Genomic DNA, 11,746 nt, shown 5'->3' on the forward strand with positions numbered 1-11,746 from the left:
GGAAACTATTCAACAATAGACCAAATTTTCACATTGCACCAACTAGCAGAACTCAGCTGGGAAGACCATAAAGAACTATATTGTTGTTTTGTGGACTTTAAACAAGCTTTCGATAACATCAACAGAGAAATCCTTCTTAAAATTCTACTAGAAAAAGCAATAGACAAATATATAATACACTTTCTGATAAAATATTACTCTAAGACAAATGCAATAATTAAAAAGGACACACTCACAACAAAACCCATAGAGATCCAAAAAGAAGTAATGCAAGGATGCCCATTATCCCCATGCCTATTCAACATATATCTAGAAGAAGTTGTAAAGAAAGCAATAGACAATGAGCCTGGAATCAATGTCAACGGTTTAAACATAAATAATATCAAATATGCAGATGATCTCGTCCTTCTTGCAAGAACCCCAAATGAACTACAAAAGTTGATCAACAAGCTAAATGAAACCTGTAAATCAAATATGCAGATGATCTCGTCCTTCTTGCAAGAACCCCAAATGAACTACAAAAGTTGATCAACAAGCTAAATGAAACCTGTAAAACATATGACAATAAATATACAAAAGACAAAAGTGATGAAAATAGGGAGGAACAGAACTACCATCTCAGCCATCCTAAACGGAGAACAATTAGAACAAGTAGACAACTTCATATACCTTGGATCAAAACTAACAGAAACAATAGATGAACTCAAAACAGTCAAACACAGAATAGCGATAGGATGGACCACCATGGGAAAATTACAGAAAATCTGGAAAACAAACAAGATATCTAAACAAGCCAAAATCAAATTATATGAAGCAATAATTATACCAACAGTCATCTATGGAGCAGAAGCGTGGACAGTTAAAAAAAGAGAGGAGAAAATACTGCTGGCATTTGAAATGAAATGCTTAAGAAAAATAAATAGAACAAGTTGGATAGAAAAGAAAACAAACATCACAGTCAGACAAGAACTATTGTATAAAAAGACAATAATAGAAAAAATTAGAAAACAACAACTGAGATGGTTTGGACACACTGTACGCATGGATGCAGACAGACTTCCTAACGTCCTAATCAATACTTTTCCAACTGAAAAAAGAAGACCTGGAAGACCAAGAATTACCTCGCTGAAATTAATAAAGAACATCTCAGGATGCAGAACATATAAGGAACTTTTTCGAACAGCAAGGAATAGAGAAGACTGGAAGATCCTGCTCAAGAGAAGACTCAACCCGTCTTAGATGGAAGAGAAGAAGAAGAAGATATTAGAATTAGAGATGTCAAACTTAGCTCTTTGCTTTATGCAGATGATGTTGTACTCTAAATACATCTAGTGCAAATCTTCAGAGTTCTCTAAGTAAATTGAATAATAGCTGTAAAAAAAATGGCATGAAAATCATCTGGAACTAGACAACAGAATAAGCAAAGCTGGTATGGTGGGTAGCCAGCTGAATAAATTTATATGGAATAAAAGAGAAACTAGCCAGAACACCAAACTAGCAGCATACAAGACAGTGTTCAAACCAGTTTTAAGTTCAAACCAGTATGGATCTGAGAGTTGGGTTAGAAATAAAGCATTTGATCAAAGACTAGAGATCACAGATATGAGGGTTCTGAGAAAAATTTAGGGAGTGAGCCAACAGTAGAATCATATTAAAAATGAACTTGACATTATTAGCATTCAAGAATGCATCAACATTGCTAATCTGGTGGTATGGCCACGTAAATAGAATGGGAACAAAAAGGTTAGCAAAACAGGTATTTAATGTCAAGATGGCAGGAAAGAGACCCAGAAGAAGATCAAGGTCTAGGTGGATTGATTCAGTTAGAATGTTAGATATGACAATATTGGAGTGCTCACAAGTAATAGATTGATTTGGAGGGAAATTGTTGATCAGAGATTAATAATAATGTATACTTAATCATGTAGTGCTGTCATAGTAACCTGAACACTTCTTTGGGGTACATGTCAGAAAATTAATGATGATAAGGATGAGTATAAAACATTGTCATATGTGATCAGAATAGATGAACTGAAGTGTCCTTTATATTACCCTTTATAAATGTCCTTTATAATTACAACATTTCATATTATTTGGTTAGTTGGTATGTTGCTGTGTGTGGAAGGAAAGTAGGATAAGAGATCCTTTCATTTCATAAGGGAAGATTCAGAACAAAGATTGAGAGTTATAAACTATTTACTGTTTTCAGAGTAGTCGTGGTAATTAAAGACTTGGAGAAGGTATGGTCCAAATTCAGGAATGAGTTGATTGAAATATGATACCTAATGATACCTATCAGGAAACAGGAGTGCAGCACGTATTTGCTGAGAGATAGCCTTAATATCATAATGATTACACTATGATATTCCTAGACTTTACAAAAGCTTTTACATAAATTAGAAAGCTGCTGACATGAATATGTAAGTGGTTGATAGGCAACAGAGAATAGCATGGTGGAACATATAAAGAGAATGTAAGTGACCACTAGGGCACTACAGGACTGTGATTGAATAACTTTAATTTGTAGCTTAATAATATGTGGGGAGGTTTGAAACAGGGAAATGAAGAAGATATACTTTTTTCTGATTATGCTAAGCTTGGGAGAGGATTAGTAATGAAACTGACTAGGACCTTGCAGGAACGCTTGAGCATGTTGATGCTATGGACAGTTGATAAATCAATGCTGGTCATTGTTATAAATTCTAAAGTCTGAAGATATTACAAGATATATGACATTGGTTGGACTATGTTGCAAAAAATTGATGAGTCTATAAATTTGAATGTGATGTTGGAGTGTATTTGACATTCAGGAAGGGACATACAACAAAAGTGGTAAAAACAAAAACAACACAAAGCTTCACTGGAATGTTGAGAAAAACACTGATGAATAAAAAAAAGTTAGTCACTCTTTATAAGACCTCATCATATCAACAAGTTTTGTAGGCATGAGGGAAGTGGTGGAGTAGATTCAGGGTTAATATTATCTTAGACACAGGAAATTTTTTCCTGTGTCTGAGATATAGGATTCCGTGAGAACTGCCTAAAGTATTATGTTTAGCATTAAGTATCTCGAAACTACATCCATTTTTGTAATTTTATTAAGTATGCAATTTATCTACAAAATGAAATATTTATCAGATCAAGACTTTTTTTTTTCCTTCCCTTCCAGAAAACGACTAGCAGAAGAAGAAAAGCAACAGATGAAAAGAGCTAATCCAGCAAACTTTGGTTATGGTTGTGAAAAGCACTGTATATGTGAGATTCCTGGTCAAGTCCCATGTTCTTCTCTCGTTACACTTCCAAAACACATGAGAGGAAAATATAAATATGCCAGTGATTCTAGTTAATTAGTTTGTGTCTTAGAATTATGTTTAGTAAATAAAGTTGTAATGGAAGCATATAAAGCCCTTCACATTTGAAATTTCAGTTATTTTTAGCCTTTTATTTTATGAAAGACAACATGAAAAAGTGCAGCTTATAGCTTAATCTCCTTACTGGCCATAGCATGTGTATCCATCAACCAAAACATGGATATGAAGTGCAATTTTGAAATAACATAGATATGGAGCATAAGGTGGTTGATATATTTAATTCTCTGTAGCCATTTGGGTGGCTAAGCAACTTCTCAATATAAGAAAAATCAATAAAAGTGTAACTGGTTAACTGTTTGACATCTTATTTTTAATTCTTCTTCAATTATAATAAACTAATGGAGACAATTACATCGTTAAAGTAATAACTTCAGTTTAATATAAATTAAAATAATTAGTCCACATTTTGACATTCACAACAAGGTCATCATCTGGAGTATGCATATACAGATAGGTCTCGATTAGTGCAGATAATGAATCCCATGAAGTGCTTGCATTATCAAATTCGCACTATATGAAATATGGTAATTAATTCCAGCCCAATGGAAATAGGCGATGAAAATTTTTTAAACTTAAGTTTTTATGTTTATTATTGAAACATTACAGTAAAGGATAAAAATAATATACTTATAATTTAAATTTATTGTTAACAAAGTCACAGAGTAGTTATAAAGTGCAAAATAAATAGCTGACAAATTGTTTGACATTATTTGTCCTGTTTGACAAAATCACAAACAGGACAAATAAAGTAAATCATCCAAGTGTCATTAGAGATTCAAGAGACCATATACTAATTGATAAAAAAGAAATCACAGATAGATAGGTTGAATGTACAAGGAAATTATATGTTGAAAGTTTATTTTTCACTTGGTTAGACTATAATAAATTTAGTTTAATCCTTTATCCAAGTGTGAGCAAACAAAGTTTGCACTTGAAAGTATCTTCAGGACTGGGGTAAGGTTTGCAAAGGTGGACCAAGCTAACATCACTCCTATCTCAGTATCTCCCATAATGCAAAACACATCTCCTTGCAGATATGTATAATGTTATGCATTAAGGGGAGGGCCACTACCCAGACTAGTTACGACCTTTATTGAGGTCTCTTGAGTGGGAGCCAGGAAATAGGCAATGGAGATACCAGGCAGAAGCAATAGCAAGGTCATCTTTACCTATAGGAGTTGCCAAAAGGTGTGCCACCTTTTTATTAAATTACTCTGGATTTAGAGAAAGATGTTGAAAGTTTATTTTTCACTTGGTTAGACTATAATAAATTTAGTTTAATCCTTTATCCAAGTGTGAGCAAACAAAGTTTGCACCTGAAAGTATCTTCAGGACTGGGGTAAGGTAGTACAACACTGGGCAACTTGTTGCAAAGGTGGACCAAGCTAACATCACTCCTATCTCAATATCTCCCATAATGCAAAACACATCTCTTTGCAAATATGTATAATGTTATGCATAAGGGGAGGGCTACTACTCAGACTAGTTTTCTCTTCAGTCTGGCCCTCCCCTTAATGCATAACATTATACATATCTGCAAGGAGATGTGTTTTGCATTATGGGAGATACTGAGATAGGAGTAATTGTTAGCTTGGACAAGACAAAACATGAATGGCTGCTAAGTGGCGTGCATTTTTAAATGAAGTTCCCAATCCATACAGTTAAAAGATGCTCTATTTCTATCATGTAACACATCTATTCCTAGATGTTTGCAAACCACAAAAAGCTGATTCAACTTTTGTTTTAAAATATTCTGTACTGCATATTCAGGCTTTCCGACATCTCATTCTATTTTGAGTTGCTATGTCACATTCATGTCGTTCATGGATTTGTTAACACAATAACCAATACTAACGACTTCTGGGTGCTATTGTCTCAGTGCACACACTCTTCCTCACTTTCTGGGCCTTTTAAAACCACTGGGACGCTAAGAATTCGACATGCTGCACCATCTGCACGTCTGTTCAAGGGACTCGAAGGTGGCTGTATTTGTGACCATAGAGCCGAGCTATTAATACGAATGTGATGCATTGTTTACTTGTCAAAAAGTGTCCTTTTCATGAAGCATTAGTATATGGATTACCGTATTTACTTGAATATAACTCGCTCTCGTGTATATCTCACACCCCTGATTTTACTTTACAAAAAAATAAATTTAAACGTTTCATATGTAGTTCTCACATGAAGAAAGTTTAAAACTTTAAGAAATAGATAGTGAATGTTATGGCAGTTTCAGATATTTTGAAATTCCCTTAAAGAGAATCAGCATTTCAACTCAACAGTCATTGGCTTGCCTTTATTGTTGAGTCATGCCATCTTTTGTTAGTACCATGCCAATCATATGCATAGAGATGGAGGCAACCAGTAGAGGAATTGTGGGAGTGAGAGCATTGACTTATACTCGGTCTTGGATTGCACTGTGGGGGGGGGTTAGATTAAGAGACCATCATTAGAACTGTTGTGCAACTGGATTTTGAGGTGCTTGCAACATGATTTCACTAGAAATAATTCAATTACAGAAGCATTGTTGCAAAAGATTCAAATATATCACATAATGAAGGTGAGCAGCCAGTTGCGTAACGTTGATAATTAAAATTTAAATGCATTCATTTTATAAATAAATAGAGCAAGTATAAATTCTAATGAATACTGAGGATTTAATTATAAACGTCAATTTAGTTTTTTCCTGAAAAACTTTAATTCCCGAAAATCCTTGCACGTATCTTGTACCATGATTTTTTTAACTTTAATTTTTTTTTGGGGGGGGGGGGGGGGGGAGTGCAAATTATGCTTTCATGGAGAGCATGGATTTGCTAAAGTGATGTCATATTTTAGTAATCTATTTACTTATTACAATAAGGTGACAGCTTCATTGGACAAAGGAGATGGATACACAGTAGTATACTTCGATTTTGTGAAGATTGTTGATGGATTACCACATGATAAGTTGATAGTCAAACTACTAAGAGATATCAGTAAATTGTCTATGAGGGAGCAATATCCCAGAAGAGAAAAGTCCCTAGTGGTGTGCTTGAGGGGTCTGTTTTAAGACCATTGCTGTTTAAACTGTATGTTAATGATACTGGGGAAGATTTGGATGGGGATATTCAGTTGTTTTCAGATAATGCAAAGTTTGGACGAACTATGTGGAGTAGAGAGCAGATGTTCTTTTCTTACAAGTCTGTAATGACTTCTTGTACAAGTCTTGCATGCAGAGTTGTGAATGATTGGAATGCTTTACTCGAGAGTGTGGTGTCTGCAAAGAACTTGAATGTGTTTAAGGAAAGGTATGATGAGCTATATGTATGACAAAGGGACTGCCTTGTAACTGGGGATTTCAGTTCAATGTTGTAAAATGTAAGGTTTTAAAATTTGGGAAACAAAGATGGGACATGGAATTTACACTTGGTGGGGATATATTGTTAGAGATGGAGGAAATAAGAGATCTTAGGATGGTGGATAAGGATCTAAAATTTAGAGAATACCTTGCCAAAATTGTGACAACGTAATGAATTCTGGGAATGATGTGGAGGACACTGACTGGTAAAAGTAAGGATATACTTGCTCCATTGTATAAGGCCTTGATTAGGCCACATATGGACTACTGTGCACAGATTTGGTCACCTGGTTTTCAAAAGGATGAAGAGATATTGGAAAGAGTCCAGAGGCAATTGATTAATGTAATTTCTGATCTCTAGAATGTTGAATATGAGGAACGGTTGAGAAGATACATTTGACCTAGTCTAGTGGATAGGAAAAAGAGGGGTGATAAGATAGAGATGTACAAGTTGGTGAGGGGGTTGTTATAAGATCAATGTTGTAGAGGTTTTTCATAAATTGGTGGGAGATCAGTTTGTTTCTCATTCTTTTGTATAAGGCTTTGATCAGGCATGGTAAGCTATTTGCTAGTCTCTGGAATATTGAATATGAGGACAGATTGTAGGAATGAAATTTGCAGTCTGTTGGATAGGAGGAGGAGGAGGAGGAGCAGGGATATAATTGAGACACATAAGCCAGTAAGTGGTTATTACTGGATCAGTGTGGATGAAATTTTTCATAGAATGGGAGAAGACGGCCAGAGGGTGCAGCTGAGAACTGAGAAGTTTGATTTTTTTTTTTTTTTTAAAGAGATTACATGTTGCAGTTTAGGAATACTTGAGGAAGACGGTTTCAGAGGACTGAGGTGGACAGAATAAAAGAGGATGAATAGAAGTAGGTTTGGTGTGTTTGCAGTTGCTCAGTAAAAGGGTGCTGGGCAGCTGCAGCTCTTGTATTAACAGGTTTAACAGAAAGTGGAGGAATGATAGTTGCTAATTCACTTGAGCAGTGACCATGGAAGTACCTGTAGAATAGACAGTGCTGAAACACTGTACCTATGAGATAGAAGTTTAAGTGAGTCTGTAAGAGGGGGGGGGGTATCATCTATGAGCCTAATTGCATGCCCCTAGGTAGTTTCAAGGATTTTAATGGAAGTTTTAAGTGCACTATCCCAAACATGTGAGCAGTATTCTAAACACAGATAGATGGATTTGGGATTTTATGTAGTGAAGAGTGGGTTGGGTGTCAAGTAGGCTCTTGAACGAAATATAGAATGGCAAATTTCTTGGATGCTGAGGAGGCTATTGATATGATGTGCTTATGCCAGGAAAGACTGGAGGTAAACATTAGTCCAAGTAAACATCTGATTTTGTCTGGTGATTTGTGTATTACTGAAGTTAAGGGTAGGTGAGCTGGGATCTCTTTTGTGCAAAAAAAGGCAAGACTGTGTTTTGGCAGCATTGAACATAAGGTTGTCCTTACCTCATTCAGGGATAGTATGTTGATTAATGATTAAGGCAGTAGTTGTAGATGATCGTGTAGTTTGGGATGTCAGAGTGCTGCATGGTTTGTCAAATGAGTAAGATGAGTGGATAGTATTATCATCTGCAAAGTTGTGAATAGGATTATGGATATTGTGAGTAGGTCATTTATGTACAGGAGAAAGAGATTAGGTGATAGGACAGAGCCTTGAGACACTCCAGCATTGATGGTGAAGTTTGAAGAGAGGGAACCATCTATCATGACTTGCAGAAACCAACTAAATGGCAGTATGTTTAGTAGGCCTCAATGCCACACCCATCAAAAGCTTTGAAAATGTCAAGGGTGACACAAGTTTTTCCAAACCTTTCCATAACTTGTGTTGTGGTGAGTAATGTAGCTACAAGGTCAGCTGCAGATCTTGAATGGCAGAATCCATGCTGGTAGTTAGTCACTGATTAATTCATGGACCTCTAAGTAGTGGAGGAGTTGGATATTGATGATTTTTCCATTATTTTGGAGAGGAGAGAGGTGATGGCAAATGGTAGTTTAACAGTAGACTTCTAATTTAATTCTAATTCTTTGGAATAGGGTGATATGTATAATAAATTATAGAGAGGAAGGATGGGTGTTAGTTCTGGAGCACAATGTCTGAAAACAACTGAGGAGATGCCATCAGGACCAGCAGACTTTAAATATCCAAGTTATTTAGTAATTTTATGATAGATGTTTGGTAAAAAACTATTGGAGGGATAAGGTGCTTGGAATTTTGGTATGGTAGGAGGTGATTTCCCTTGAACATCATCTATGCAGGAGTTTGAGGAAAAGAGCAATGCCAGGAGATCAGCTTTATCTTTGGGTGAAGTAACAGTGGTGCCATCAGGATGAGACAGGTGGAAGTGCAGGAGAGCAGAAGTTGCATCCAGTGGCCTTAGCATACAACCAGAAGGCATGGCCTCCATTTGGACAGGAGGCGAGTTTTCTGCTGGTTGCCTTCATGAAATTTGGATCTACTGATGACTGATTTGCATATGTTGCGAATGCATTTAAGGCTCATTATGATGATGGTTTATGGTTTTAATGGTGCAAGTACAGCAAAGGTCATACTGCTCCCTATCAAAGGTTATAGTTTATTTAACTAAGTTATATTTATCTCAGTACATAAGACAATCACAAACATCCATGCCTGCAGAGGGATTCGAGCCTGAGACCTGTTGATAGGAGAGCTGGTATGCTAACCTCTAGATTAAGCAGGTCAGAGGATCGGCATGATGAACTGTATGTGTATATATATATATGCAGTGGAACCTCTCATGATGTACTCCAAGGAGGCCAGATAATTTTGAATGACGAATGGAAGTTGCTATGAGATCTTGCATTATTTCAGACTATTCCAGAAAATCTCAAGCAATATTAAGACTGATTTCAAAGATGTTTTGCAGAATAGCTGTTAATTTATTGCATCTCGTATACGTCGCTTTTTTTTTTTTTTTTTTTTTTGCATGTGTGTGTTATTCTTTATAACTTTGATATAGTTCGAGAGAACATCACGATCTCTTCCCGTCACACATCACAACTGGTTCAAATAGGGAAGTGGTATATATACTGTATATATATATATATATATTTTTTTTTTTTTCAAAATTATGTCATTTCCGTATTTGAACATGTTTTTTTTTTTTTTTTTTCAAAATCATGTTTACCAGAATGAAAAATTGGATTTTCCTTCTGGTGAACATGCTGGCCTTGTTGGCAGAGTGGTTATCCAACCGGCAGTCTGCAGGTTCGAATCCCGTCATGTACATAGATGTACGTGATTGTCCTTAGGTGGTGGATGAATTTAATCGCCCACCCCGTTCGTTGAGGCCTCATGTGGCTTGAAAAATGTGCATGTTTGGTCTCCAGAACAGAGTTTCTGAACCATGTAAAAGAAGGAATAATAAAAATTCTCAAAAATGAAAGAAAAATATCTTTGAGACTTATCTCAGAGGTTTGCAATCTTTCCGGGATGGGTGGTTTAAAACATAAAAAAAAGTAAACCTCCAGAAAATACATACAATTAACAGACATGATACCATGGCCTCATAGCTCTAGCCACTTCGTGTGCAATTTTAATTCCCCCCAATGATAACGGCTGTAAAACATCTCGGTATTATTTTAATTAATGATTTGGACATGTGTCTAGGAGCGCACAAGCTAGTTTAAATTCTATTTTACATTAAAAATGTAAACGAGAGTTTATATGTTTACTAACTTCTTATCGACAATATTCCTCCAAATTTGTCTTATTTTTCAGATACTATATCTTTTAAGGAATTTCTAACTGCATCAATCTACCTACATCATGCTCTTCTTCTTTTTGTTGCTATCCTGGAAACAAACACGTTTCGCTAATCTTTCCTTACCCATTCTATTAAAGTAATCATACCACACGAGATTAGCTTGCTCACACATTCCTGAATGCTAACAGTGTGAGGTTCCTTACAAATATCTTTTTTTTTTAATCTGGTTCTGCCACTGGTGTTATCTGTTTGTTCCTTAATTTTTCTCGAAATTCATATCTACGATCTCTAGTCTTTGATCAGTGGTCAATTTAGCTTATTGATCTCATTTCTGAGATCAATAAGCTAAATTTGCTTTGAACAGTGACCATGATAATAAGAAGAATAAATATAGAAATTACAGTTCCCAAAAATACAGCACAAAAATTATAACGTTAACGGAAAATGGCACACAGCGAGGAGCATTAAAGGCTGGTACTAAAGCCATAATTAGGTTTAATGGAATGAATACAGCATAGAGAAATAATTAAACATAGATTTAACTCAGTATTTTTTCTCACACAGACATCTGAGATATAGAATAATAACACACAATAAGAACAAGATGTTATACTAGAAGTCTAAAGACTAGAGACCTTAAAATAAAATTTCAATCATCTAATGTTCTCAGAATCTGCAGAAGCGCTAGCCTTTGAATTACTTCGAGAACAGATCGCTGTCGCTCGTAACTTATCTGCTGTTAACGCAGCCATTAGCTCTCTTCAAATTGAACTCTGTTCAACCAGAAACTGGAGTATTTTCTCTCTCTGATATGTCAGATATACATATACTCGTAAAGAATTTCAAAAATGATAAACATAAAATATATGACAACCTTCGAAGATCTTTCTCGCATCCGCATAGTCAGCCTTTTCAAGTTGTGAATCTTTTTTGCCAAAAAGGTGATGAAACAGCCGACAGCGTCCATAGCCTCAGCCAAAATTTTCCGCTAGAGCCTCAAGTTCATTCCCTAGACCTCGTAACATACAAAGAGCAGCATCCGCAACTTTCCTCCAAATATTGCGAACATTAAGCTCGACATAGCTAATTACCCGAAGAGTGCTTCGTCACCTAAAAAAAAAAAAAAAAAAGCATTTATGAAGAGCAGCTAACTTTCTGCTCTTCATAAATTACACGAAGACCAAAATTTATAATTACTAGAGCGGGTAAGAAGAATGCTACTAAGGTCCTCAGTACTAGTGATTATAATCGTAAAATTAATGTTTCTCAGAGACTGCACACCAGTTATAAATTTTT

General features: G+C 35.7%; 1 protein-coding gene across 2 annotated transcripts in view; it reads left to right on the forward strand.

Annotated features, from left to right (window-relative positions):
* Positions 1 to 3,430, forward strand: part of mRpS25 (mitochondrial ribosomal protein S25) — a 92,584-nt gene extending 89,154 nt beyond the window's left edge. For both annotated transcript variants that reach the window (XM_090395861.1, XM_090395862.1), the window contains exon 4: positions 3,170 to 3,430. In XM_090395861.1, coding sequence (XP_090251987.1) covers positions 3,170 to 3,347 — 178 coding nt within the window. In that variant the 3' untranslated portion in view covers positions 3,348 to 3,430. The remainder of the gene's footprint in view (positions 1 to 3,169) is intronic.
* The last annotated feature ends 8,316 nt before the right edge of the window (positions 3,431 to 11,746 follow it).

This window comes from Typopeltis vanoorti, chromosome 7, assembly GCF_054136105.1.
Source record: "Typopeltis vanoorti isolate ZY-2024b chromosome 7, IOZ_Tvanoo_1.0, whole genome shotgun sequence".
Classification (NCBI taxonomy): Eukaryota; Metazoa; Arthropoda; class Arachnida; order Uropygi; family Thelyphonidae; genus Typopeltis; species Typopeltis vanoorti.